Genomic DNA, 13917 nt, shown 5'->3' with positions numbered 1-13917 from the left:
CTTTTTTGTGGTATTTATCCTTTTACTTTAATCATTTTTTTTTTTTTTTCATTTTTGGATGCCCTTGACTGTTACTGAGCAGATAATCAACTTAAATTCAAGTATTTTTTCTGAGTTTGACAGTTTATATTTGGTAAATTACTTTTTCAGATGGCGGCAGATTGCTGAGTGAGGCTTTTAGTGGATGGCTTTGTGATTCCTTTCTGGAAAGGTTCACTTAATAAGTGACTTTTGTTGCTTTCACTTTGCCCAGTCAAGTTTATAGTTCCACTTTGGACAATTCCTAAACTCACACACACGTATATATAAATACAAACACACACACACACACACACACACACACACACACACACACACACACACACACACACACACACACACACACACACACACACACACACACACACACACACACACACACACACACACACACACACACACACACACACACACACACACACGCGCACACACACACACACACACACACACACACACACACACACACACACACACACACACACACACACACACTGTACTCAACTTTTCAAAATACCATGTATGAACCACCATCACCTGAACTATGATGTTCAGTTTATGAAACTCTGAGCCAAAACACAGTTTATAAAAATTACTTCAAGATGACATTTACAAATGAAATTGTACAAAGGTACATAGCAGTGTGACAGAAACATCCAGAAAATACCTGCATACCAAAATTCCAGATAGCTAGAAAGTTCTAATATTGTACAACAATCATCTAATTAAAAATGGGAAGTGGGGCTATCAGATGCCCAATTACAGTGAGGTATTTGGAGTTTGTATTGTACAATTGTTATCATATGGGCATGCCCAAAGATTGGAGATTGCCACCTAGCAAAATTCCTGGGCAAGGACATATGGTAGTATTTGCACCATGATCACCCGTACAATTACATCATGAATGTGTGCCATGATAAATGGTTGACCTAGAAATTACTGAATACAACATACTGAGCATTCATTTAGGGGAAAATTATAAAAAATAAAAAATGTACAATAAACTGGTTGCATAAGTGTGCACACCCTTAAACTAATACTTTGTTGAAGCACCTTTTGATTTAATTACAACATTTACTCTTCTTGGGTAGGAGTCTATCAGCATAGCACATCTTGACTTGGCAATATTTGCCCACTCTTCCTTGTAAAAGTGCTCCAAATCTGTCAGATTGAGGGGGCATCTCTTGTGCACAGCCCTCTTCTGGTCACCCCACAGATTTTCTATTGGATTTAGGTCTGGGCACTGGCTGGGCCATTATAAAACTTCAATTTTCTTCTGGTGAAGCCATTCTTTTGTTGATTTGGATGTATGCTTGTGGTCATTGTTGTGTTGAAATGTGAAATTCCTCTTCATCTTTAGCTTTCTAGCAGATACCTGAAGGTTTTGGGCCAAAAGTGACTGGTATTTGGAACTGTTCATAATTCCCTCCACCTTGACTAAAGCCCCAGTTGCAGCTGAAGAAAAGCAACCCCAAAGCATGATACTGCCACCACCATGCTTCACTGTGGGGATGGTGTTCATTTGGTGATGCAAAGTGTTGTTTTTGCGCCAAACGTACCTTTTGTAATTGTGGCCAAAAAGTTCAACCTTGGTCTCATCAGACCATAACACATTTTCCCACATGCTTTTGGGAGACTTGACATATTCTTTTGCAAATTTTAGCTGGGCCTGGATGTTTTTCTGTGTAAGAAAAGGCTTCCGTCTTGCAACTCTACCCCATAGCCCAGACATATAGAGAATATGGGAGATTGTTGTCATGTGTAGTACATAACCAGTACTTGCCAGAAACTCCTGCAGCTCCTTCAGTGTTGGTATAGGTCTCCTGGCAGCCTCCCTGACCAGTTTTCATCTTGTCTTTTCATCAATTTTGGAGGGACGTCCAGTTCTTTGCAACATCACTGCTGTGCCATATTTTCTCCACTTTTTTGATGACTGTCTTCAGTGTGTTCCATGGTATATCCAATGCTGTGGAAATTTTTTGTACCCTTCTCTTAAATGATACCTTTTAACAATGAGATCCCTTTGATGCTTTGTAAGCTCTCTGTGAACCATGGCTTTTGTTTGTTTTTCAATTGAATTGTACAGGTTATAGGTTTGTAGGTTCATAGGTTCATAGTTTAGTACTATGCTAACTGCCCTTGTGAGCCATTTTAAGCCTAGCCAATTATCCCTTGTGAGACTCAAACCCTGCACCTTGTGTTTGTAAGGCAAACACCTTAGCCATTAAGTGGGCAAAGTTTTGAAATTATTTACTGTGGTCTCATTTTTTATGTCACAAAAACCTGGCATTTTAACAGGGGTGTGTACACTTTTTATATCCACTGTATATCTATATATATATATATATATATATATATATATATATATATATATATATATATATATATCTGTATGTATATATGATAATAGAATCATAGGAAGTTACTAGGTTATTGGCCTCTAACCCCTTACAAGCCTAGCCAAGAATTTAGCCCATATTCCAACAAGTCAGCACCCAAAGTCCCTGTCCAGTAGGGACACAGGTGGAATCCCAGGGGTGTATTTTCTGTTCCTCATCCAATTATCCAGGCCACGCTTAAAAAAGGTTAATGAGGAACTCTGCTTGATCTGGAGAGGGAGTCTGTTCCACAGAATGGGGAGTCTCTGGGACACAAATCTGTCCCACCAAGTCCTATTGATGTCACAGACCAGGTTGAGGTCACATATGCTGGTTTCTCGAGTGGAGCTTGACTTGTGGATATGCAGTAGTCCCAGCAAGGCGAGGTCTGAGATTTCTTTGTATGGCAGACAGAGTTCACCTCTGAGGAGTCTGTATGAGACTGAGTAGACAGACAGGGCTATTAGCCTATCTGTGTAGGGTAGATGTTTGAGGCCCTGGATTCTCCTGGTGAGGAACCTCTGTGGACTTTCCAGCTGCTGTATGTGCTTTGTGAGGTATGTGCCATAAGGGACATTGCATTCAATAATAGGTCCTATAAGGGAAGAATACAGGAATGGTATGACCTCCTTGTCCCTGAATAAGATAGCCTTCCTAATGGGCTGGGCCACGTAGAAAGCTTTCCGTACAATGGAGGCAATATGGTGGTCAAAAGTTAGTTTGCTATCAATCTGGGAGCCCAGGTCCCTTAAGACTGACTGTGTGCTTAGGACCTTGTTATTAATGTGATCATTTGTGGGGATGTCACACTCCCCAAAGGGGATGATGATTCACTTTTTGGCATTCACCTTGAGGCCTTGTTTCTGGCACCAGTCGTTTGTTTGGGTGAGACCCTCTTGGAGGATGTCCACATCACTAAGGGAATTGATGACAGTGCCCAGCTTGCAGTTATCTACAAACTTGGTCAGCCATAGCCCACTGGTTTTGGCCTGCACCTCAGAAAAGTATGTCCCAAACAACAGAGACCCTAAGACCAATCCCAGGGGTACACTGCTCATTACGGGTCTTCTGCTTGAGGTGGCTTCCCCTATTTTGACTGGGTGGATTCTAGCAGTAAGCCAGTTTGCTACCCATCTGGTAACATATGGATTGATGCCTAGTTGAGAGAGTTTATCTATTATACCTGAGTGGGGAATAGTATCAGAGGCTTTGGCCAGGTCAAGTTAGGTGGTGGTCCTCCCCCGTCCATGGCCTTGTTGACTGTCTCAAAAAATCGACCAAATTTAACAGGCTGTGTGGGATCAAGTGTTTAGAGGTTGCCAAAGTCTTTGTTAATCAGGTCCATGATAATCCGTTCCAGGGCCTGGCAAATCAGGCTAGTTAGGCTGATGGGTCTATAATTCCCTGGATTGTTGAACACTCCACCTTTGTGCCAAGGGATGACAGTGGCTACATATATACATATATACATATACAAATACATACGTGTGTGTGTGTGTGTGTGTGTGTGTGTGTGTGTGTGTGTGTGTGTGTGTGTGTGCGTGTGTGTGTATGGTTGCAATTGATGAGTGAATGCTCTAAAGAGCATGGATTCCTTTTTCATTTTCAGCATATTGGCTGCTCTGCATGCAAGATCGTTGTACAGCTGAGTGTGGGACTTTGACCTTTCCCCACTGTTGTGGGATCTTGGAGTTGATATATAGTTAGTAGGGAGTATAGTGCATACACCCACATGGAGGGTACAGGGTGAGCTATCCCCCCTGTAAAAAATACTGTTTTTTTCTTTTCTTTTTTTTCTGATATTCTGTGCTTTGATATTAAAAATATCACTCTTTTTTAACCATTCAATATTAGATGAGACAATCATATATATACACACACACACACGCACATATATATATATATACACACACACACACACACACACACACAGACACACAAACACACAGACACACGCATCACACAGACACACATCACACACACGCACGCACACACACACACACACACACACACACACACACACACACACACACACACACACACACACACACACACACACACACACACATATATATATATATATATATATATATATATATATATATATATATATATATTTATAGGTTTACCTTTGAAAGATCGAAATGCACATTGTTGAAAAGTTTTCGGATCCCGAAAAAAATGCATCGAATGTGCAATGAGCAAATGCACATTGACATTCGCTCATTGCAGATTCGGCATTTTGGGTGCAGAGTACACTATAGTGAAAATCGGGAAGTGGACCCTTTCCCCACTGTAGTGTGACCTTGGAGTTAGAATAATAAAGTAGGGGGGTGTGGGGAGAGCAGTCCCCAGCATGGGGGGTGAAGGGGGGCTTGCACCCCTGCATTACAATATGTTATTTGAAATTGTAGTTCAAAAAATCAGCAAATCTGCTTTTCAATTTGCTGATTTTCGAACTTTGGTGCAGTTCGGAATGACGATTTGTTGATATTTTATATTTTATATATGTATTTTATATATATATATATATATATATATATATATATATATATATATTTTTTTTATATAGACATCGTATACAGTTATGTAATATAGATGAGGAATTATACAAAAGATGTCTGCATGAAAACAGAGCACACCATTTCTGTAGATATACAGCTATATACTAGCATGTAATATCATTTTTTGAATTTTTGTCTCCTAACTTGTGGTTGAAAAACAAATGAGCTTCTGGGCTAGTCTTCCTACCTGGTTATCAAATAAGGTTTTACGTAAAAAGAAAATACAGGTTGGATGGTACATGTGTACAATCTCTTTAACTTTGTGCATTTAGCCTAGGACTTAATGGAAAAAACAGCCATTTGGATCAAGTGATTAATAAATAAAAGAACTTGCAAATGGTTGCTGTCAGTTCTAGTAATCTACAGTTAACTGATGTCTTCACTTACAGATCCTAATAAGTGGAATATAACTACCATATATTTCTTCCTGCAGAGAACAGTCAAGATGGAGGCATTCATCCTGACTTAATGTATGAGAGCCCATATGAGTTTAACTGCACAGGTGACATCCTGACAGTGGACCGCCTTTCCAAGTATGAGTTGTCAGCACTGGAGAGGGGCCTTCCCCAAATCTACCCATTGAGAGAGCTGCAGGAAGATAAGATGCAATATTTACAGGTAATATTAAAACATTATTATAATCATTGTCATTTCAGTTTTGCTTGGTTAATAGCTTTCAGTAAATATGCACGAAATCACTAAAACTGGAACACTGATTAGACCTTGTGGCAGTGTTGTTTCATTAAGAAAAAAAGTTACTACAGTTGCTTTAGTGGCTCTACTGATTTGTCAGAATTTAGTGAAAAATCTTCATCTTTTGCAGTAAAGACATAAGGTTTCTAATTTCCTTAAAGACATCTGTGAGTTTTCAAGACTGATAAAAATGGAAATGTTAGGGAACAGCCTCTCACATATGAGCTCCAAAGGCTTTTTTAAGGGTTTGAACTCTTTCCCAGTGTGCCTGAAAAATTATCTCATGATCCTCATACACAAAAACAGGAACATAAGTCTTTTGACTTATTACTGCTGTATCTTTTTCTGATAAAGATAATTAAGCAATAAACGACTAGGTGGTGTGGTATATTGAAGATTTACTCACGGTTGGTGTGATTTAATCACGAGGGCGAAGACCGAGTGATTAAATAAAGCCAACCGTGGGTAAATCTTCAGTATACCACAACCATGGAGTCGGTTATTTCTATTATACAATGACATTATTTAAGAAAAAAAAATACTTAGTTTTTTTAAATAATGTCTTTGTATAACGACGCATTACTTTTCTTCCGCCGGTGGTGGTACACTGCTTGCTTGTGTTGATGTACTGTGCATGCGTATGGGACTTGCGTTCCTATACATACCCAGTACATCAATGCTTTGAAACGGAAGCAAAGGAGAAAAGAAAGTCTCTGTTGCTCCATTTTTTTTTTAATTAAAAAAAAAGTTTTGGGCACCTTATACCAACGGAAAAAAGTTCAGGCGACTGGACCTTTTTCCATTAGTATAGTGTGGAATTTACAACAGGCACGCTGGCCAACCAGTGTGTACATTTTGGAATATTAATGGGGGGGGTCATTGTATAATTATTAATAATTAACTGATAATTCAATATAGTATAATATAATATAATAGCTGCAGTAGTTTGGGTCTAGCCAGGCAAGCAAGACATTCACTATGGCAAAAAGTTTTGTAAAAATACTTTCTTGCAATGAGATGTACTAGAATTTAATTTAACAATGGAATATTTATCCTGATTTATAGTTATATGTTAAATGGCATATTTTTCTAAATATTTTATTTAACATTTGTTTATTGAGAAAGTCCAACTTGGAACAAAGACATTTTTCAGCAGATCCAATATGACTACGTCTTTGTAGCCCCTATATGGTCTAGATCAGTAAAGCATTCTCTTATGGAGATGTGGTGTAAGTGAGTTAAAAGGAAGTTTCAGTGACAGAAAAGACTCTGAGTCACTCAATTTTCATGTTCATGCTCCTAGCATTGCTCAATATCATGTTTATGCAAGTCAGATTGGAATTTACTAGTTTGGAATTTGCAGGAGATGGACTTTACTTATAAAAGATGTATGGTAGCAGAAAAAGTCCTAGCCAAGGCTCAGTAAGCAAAATCCGTGAGGAGAGAGATTCAGGCCATTCCTGGTGAAGCAGCCTGGACTATCAGTCATCACCTGCCATGCTGACAGATATTAGATCTCCCTGAAATTGCGCCATAGTTAGCGAACAAAAATACAGGAGAAGAGCAAATAATGAACATCGCTCTATTGCTTTAATTTTTTTTTTTTTTTGTACAGGAGACAAGCCCCCTGACACCCCTGATATAGGAGACAAGCCCACATCCCTCCTAAACTTATACATACCATCTCTGAGATTGCCATACCTTGGAGAAAAGGGAATAGTTTGAGAAATGGCCATCTCAGACTTAGAAAATGCAAGTTAAAATTTTCGCTATTTGGTCTCAGGACTCGACAATGCAAGAACTGACATTTTAAATCGTTGCCATCAGTGAGTGATCAGATAACTTACTAACTACTTACTATACTGAATAATGACATGGTTATAACAGAAAGTGCCCAGAATTCAACAGTGATTCGTCAATTGACTGCTAACTTGGTCCTGTTTGTACTAATCTCAATTCGGCTGCATGCAGCTAATAACAAATGTCCCTCTGCTTCTTTTGTCTCCAGGAGAAAAAACAGGAACACTTACCACAAGCTGCTTCATGTGAAGCAGCTTATAGACTCTCCAGTAATCAGTCGTCCCTGCTCCAGATATTGCAGGGTTAGTAGGTCGGTTGTAAACTTCTCTGGGAAGATGCACCTGATAGCTTGTTCAGCAGCTCTGCACAACAGAACACTGAGGTGTAAGTCCAGTATAGAGTATCCAACCAGAGTACCCAACCAGCAAATAGGATTAAAACAAGAGCAAAAAAATAAGAAACAATGGAAGTATGAAAACAATAAAACAAAAACAGTCAACTTAAGTACTCAACATCCAAGCTAATGGGTCTAACAGAGTAAACCTGGATTTGTTCTGCTTACCCTAAAATGTTTCTTCTCATCCCCTTCCACAAGTGAGCTAGAATGAATCCTTTCACAGTCAAAGGAATATAACACAAGCCTTTGCCATTTTTGTGAAAGAACTTTCTTTTAAACTTCAAAGAAAAATAATTTAAACTCGGGCAATATATTATTAAGTTAAACAAACTGCAACAATGCAAGTTCAAATGGCAAAAAACAATGGAATCATGGAAACTGTAAGCCAAGAAATGCAAAGCAGTCACAGAACAGCTTCAACTCACAGGTCTCACAGATCCAACGGACTTTATGAAGAACTCCTTTGACTGAATCTGATCTTGGTATATTTATTGTTCTGGCTGAAACTGTCACTGTAGCTGCTACTCTTTCTTGACATATCCACACAATAATTGCTGTTGTGCTGCTTGTTGGCAAATCATTTGTGGACCTGAAATCAGAGTTTAGCATGATTAAAATATGTTCTCATTACTCTAGGTTGTTGTGGGCAAGGAAAGCCTACAGCACCCTTTTACATTCTGTGACTGACAAGATTCCTATGGAAATCATAGTCATTTCATAGAAGAAGGTCACATTTACTAAGACGTTTAGAGTTAATGCAGATAAGTAAGACCCTGAAGGACTTATACAGAGTATCCCTGTGTATCTGATCCCTGTAGTTATACCTGCCTCCTGTAGATGCAGGCACACCTTATATTTGATGTTTTACAAACACAGTAATAAGTGTATCTGTGTGTGTGTGTGTGTGTGTGTGTGTGTGTGTGTGTGTGTGTGTGTGTGTGTGTGTGTGTGTGTAATGGCACCATTGGGACTGCCTCACAGATGGTACTCAGGGGGACGAGTAGAACTACTTAGCACATTAAGGATGCAGACCTGGTGGAATATCTGAAGATGTGTAGTTGTACCAGTGGATATTAGGGAGCAAGAGCTTGTGTCCCTTTGAATTTACCGATAATTGGTGGCACCTAGAGAAAGGTGCCAATTTAAGGCGGGTTCACTGACAATATGGCAAAAGTTGATTGCAAAGTTAGTTTAGAAACCACGTGGCACCAGGATGGTGAATCTTCATTTCATGCTGTTGGACTGCCACGGGAAGTCCAGAAATTGTTCCACCATGTGCTGCGCCATATATGTTACATGAACAAGTGCCAAGTCAGAAATGCTGATTTGTTCATCCACTGAGATATTTAACTTTTATTTACTAATGATATTTTTTTCCAGAAACTTTGAGTTGCAGAGATCATTGTTCAACAGAGACTTTTGTTCTATTATAATTTCAAAAAACAAAGTAGTGTATCTAAATTCTTATTTCTGTTTGCCAGAGATTCTTCTCTGCCTTTAAACACAGAGCCTGGATTATTGGAATGCTACACCTGTGAGTACAACTATTAAAGAACTTTAAGACAGGCATGTAGTAGTTTCCTCCCACATCCCAAAGACATGCTGCAGGTGGATTGGACACTCTAAATTGTGTGCCTTCTGTGGAAGGTTACTGCCATCCAATGTGCGGACAAGGTGATCCGCTGGCGCGACCCTAAAAAAAAAAAAAGCGAGAAGAAGAAGAAGACAGGCATGTAGTAAGAAACCTACACCACACAACAGTGGGAGGTCTGTGAAAAGACATTGTGTGTTCATTTGGTGTCTTCTAAGTTTTGGACCATTATCAATTACCATTGGGAGGTCTGATGACAGAGAGAGAGTGTTAATTTAAATTTGCAAATTTTTCTGTTACCATCTCAAAAAATAAGGCTTGGAGACAGACTCTTGTGTTAATTTACTTAGCTCTGCAACCTGGTCTACTAACCAGAGCAAGACAATGCAGAACAGGCTTGCAACCCAGTATAGCTGAGTGATTGTGATATAGCCTTGCAACTTTTTTAGCTATATGATCATGAATACTCATTAGAATGAGTCCTGAAAAGAGAAACAGACTTTGCATTTTAACTGTTGAATCTTATTCTTAAGTCTGAAGTCAAGTGTAAGCTGCTAATGAGTTTAGCAGCACTGTTCCAGTTAGCCAAACTAAATGCTGCAGGGGAACCTACATATTCAGAAGTTGAACTGTATAAAACCTGCTTTGGCACGTTTTTTGCGCTTGTTACTACTCAGCCAAGCTCCTCGTGGTCCTGCAGAGTGGTGCTAGCAGCAGAGAGGCTAAAAGAGCGACTGCTAACCTGATAAAAGTGTTTTCCTGCTACTACCTGGGTGACTGTCCGATCTAGCTAAACTGCAAGTATTTCTGCATTCTTGAACTGTTTTAAACTGTTTAAAGTTGTTTTTGCACCTGCACTTTTAAAGTTTGTCCTGTTTGTTGCATTTACCTGTTGAGGCCACACACTCAAGTGTGCTAGCCTGTGTTACATATTTATTGCATTTTCCTGCTGTTTGCTGCAAAGAAGAAAAAAAAAATTATCCTTGTTTCCCGTCTTTCCTGACTTAGAGTAGTCCAAATACAGGCTTTGCTGTATTCTGGACCTTTGGAAAGTTCCTGTGTTGCCCATTTCCTTTCTTGGATAAAGGGAGGCTTCTTTGTTCACCATTGGCAGTGGAGAGCTTAGAGCAGCCTATCTATCCCTGGAGGAGTGTTCCCAGCACAATAATCTGGAAGTCTACTGGCCGTTTTGGCCCAATTTCTAGCTCTTTCAAGTCCCCCTGTATAAAACCCGCTTTGGCATGGTTTTTGCGCTTGTTACTACTCAGCCAAGCTCCTAGTGGTCCTGCAGAGTGGTGCTATCAGCAGAGAGGCTAAAAGAGCGACTGCTAACCTGATAAAAGTGTTTATTTTTGCTGCTACTACCTGGGCGACTGTCCGATCTAGCTAAACTGCAAGTATTTCTGCTTCTTGAACTGTTTTAAACTGTTTAAAGTTGTTTTTGCACCTGCACTTTTAAAGTTTGCCCTGTTTGTTGCATTTACCTGTTGAGGCTACACACTCAAGTGCGCTAGCCTGTGTTACATATTTATTGCATTTTCCTGCTGTTTGTTGCAAAAAAGAAAAAAAAATTATCCTTGTTTCCCGTCTTTCCTGACCTAGAGTAGTCCAAATACAGGCTTTGCTGTATTCTGGACTTAAGTTCCTGTGTTGCCCATTTCCTTTCTTGGATAAAGGGAGGCTTCTTTGTTCACCACTGGCAGTGGGGAGCTTAGAGCAGCCTATCTATCCCTGGAGGAGTGTTCCCAGCACAAGAATCTGGTAGTCTATTGGCCATTTTGGGCCAATTTCTAGCTCTTTCAAGTTCCCCCTGTATAAAACCCGCTATAACGTGGCTTTGCACGATTTTGCGCATAGTGCAGCATCAGGCAACACCACTTAATTGGGTTTAAACCATTCTCGACTCCACAATGTCTGCTCTTCACTTTTTCCCTTAGAACTGACCTAGTTCTCATAATAAACACCCTATTCCTACTCTAATGCCTGGCACTTGATCACTAAAGCAATTATATAAGTCAGCACTAAAAAATTAAAAGCACTACACCCTCACAAACTCCCCTTGAGTACCTTGTTCCCCATTGGCCCTTTTTTCAATTATAAAGGAATTCCCAATACTATTCTAGCATGTCCAAAGGTCAGTTGTCAATCTTCTCTCTGGTCCAGCTGGTGAATCTGGGAATCTTGAGGCAATGTTACAACTGCCTCATGTACACAGACAACCCTGTCCTCCTCCCAACAAATTCCAACACATGTGAGAGATGCAACCATACAGCCAAACTGGAGGCTAAGCTCTCTCAACTCAGTACTGGCGTAACCAGTCAGGAGGAGAAGGAAACCACACTCACTACAATTCCAGTCTCACATAGACCTACCACGACAGCAAACCAAACACATAAACACACAAAAACATACTCAGAGGCTCTAAATAAAAATCTGCCTAAGCAACAGAGACCTCCAAAGCAGACACCCAAGCAACCGCTACCCCAAAACAAAACACGTGCAACACATAGCTCTCAAAGCCAGTGTGCCGAACAGTCACAGCCCTTAAGGCTAAACAACACACCTGATACACTTGTAATAGGTGACTCTGTCGTCAGGCACACTGACGTCCCGCTCACCAGGCTGAACAAGGAGAAGGTCACGGTGAGCTGTCTATCGGGCGCTAGGATCCACCACATAACACAAGCACTCAGGTTACTCCAAGGCAAGCACAAATATGACTCAGTCATTGTCCATGCTGGTGTGAATGACCTGAGACGTACCTCCCTGGACTACATGAAAAGAGACATAGAGGAGCTCTCTGAGCATGTGGCCCAGGCCGGTATGACCCTGACCTTGAGTAGCATCTTACCCTCACCAAGAATGATGCCACAATATGAAGACAAGATGATCAATTTCAACAATTGGCTTAAGTATTGGTGTCATTCAAAGGGGATGCAATGCCTGTCAGCCTGGGATGACATGCTCGACAAGCCACGATGCTTCGCTAGGGATGGCTTGCACCTGTCACCCTGGGCTTTTGGATATTGGCAAAGGCTCTTGCCACCCCCATAGTGCCTTTTTTAGGCAAGGCTCAAAAGACAAACCCACCTCCATAGGTATCACAAGGGATAAAAAACTAAGAGTAATGCTACTCAATGCCAGAAGTCTAAACCTCAAGATGCACGTTCGAAACTCTCCTTAGCATGGAGAACATCGATATCTGTGCAGTAACAGAAACCTGGTTCAAGGCTGTCGAGAGCACCCCAGCACTACCAGGTTATACCTCATACCATGTTTTTCGGCCCCAAAACTTGGACCGAACCACAAAAGGAGGGGGAGTATCACTATTCGTCAAGATACCCACACCTCCAGGTTGGTGGCACAGCACGAAGCATCAGAGACTATCCATGTGCAACTAACAGTGGGTAAAACTGCCTTCCAGTTTATAGCCTGCTACAGACCACCCTCCCAAACCTAGGAACCCCACTCGGCCTTCCTGAGAACACTGGAAAATATGAAGGTCTCTCCAAACACCATTATATTGGGCGACTTCAACTACCCAAACATAGACTGGGAGCATTACTCTAACTCCAACACCCTAGCCCAAAGGTTCATAGAATTTATAAACTCAAATGCTATGGAACAGCTTGTTACCACTCCCACAAGAGGGGAAAACATACTGGACCTGATCATCACCAACATGGGGACTCTATGCTCCAGACCAGAAGTGTATCCCACACTGGTAAGATCAGACCATAAACTAATCTCACTAGATATTCACATCCCGACCCCAGCCCCTGCCCAGAAAACCACAGTGAAAAACTTCTCTAAAGCAAATTTCACACTCCTCAAAACCGAGGTGGAATCCTTCAAAGCCCCTGGGCCTGTGGAAAATATGGCCCAGACTGCAGAATCCTTTATAAACGCATTCTATGAACACCTTCAGGAATGCATGGATCATGCAATCCCAAACAAACCCAAGACCCAATTCTCCAAAGGCAGGTGTCCTGTCTGGTGGACCCCAGCCATAAACAAACTATACAATAGAAGGAGGAAGCTACTACATGATAGAGCAAAATCCGAAAAAGGGAAGGCATCTCTGATCAGTATTAGCAAAAAACTATGGGCACTCATAAAATCGTCTAAGGTCAGCTTCGAGAGAAATATTGCACAGGACACTAAGGATAATCACAAGGCTTTCTTTAGTTATGTTAGAAACCTGGGTGGGAATTCCCAGATATGCTCAGAATTAGTCCAAAAGGACAAAAAATACACCGAACTCACAGACATTGCCAACATCCTAGCTGACAGGTTTAGCACAAACTTCTCCCCCCCTTCCCCACCAAAAGGGCAAATATCTATCCCAGCAGAATGCTGCCCCCCCTGACATCTAAGATGCTCAGGTAAGAGCCGCCCTCTCCAAAGCAAAAAACACAGCATCAATGGGACCAGATGGTGTCCCGGGCTGCGTCCTAC

The 13917-nt window shown here is 40.8% G+C and overlaps 1 protein-coding gene across 1 annotated transcript in view; it reads left to right on the top strand.

The window, feature by feature from the left end:
• Positions 1-13917, top strand: part of GPR153 (G protein-coupled receptor 153) — a 939480-nt gene that overhangs the window by 893810 nt on the left and 31753 nt on the right. The window contains exon 5 of the mRNA XM_044063018.1: positions 5412-5596. Coding sequence (XP_043918953.1) covers positions 5412-5596 — 185 coding nt within the window. The remainder of the gene's footprint in view (positions 1-5411; positions 5597-13917) is intronic.

This window comes from Protopterus annectens, chromosome 2.part1 (genome assembly GCF_019279795.1).
Source record: "Protopterus annectens isolate FY-2018-M chromosome 2.part1, PAN1.0, whole genome shotgun sequence".
NCBI classification, from domain to species: Eukaryota; Metazoa; Chordata; order Ceratodontiformes; family Protopteridae; genus Protopterus; species Protopterus annectens.
This window is presented reverse-complemented; position numbering and strand designations above follow the sequence as displayed.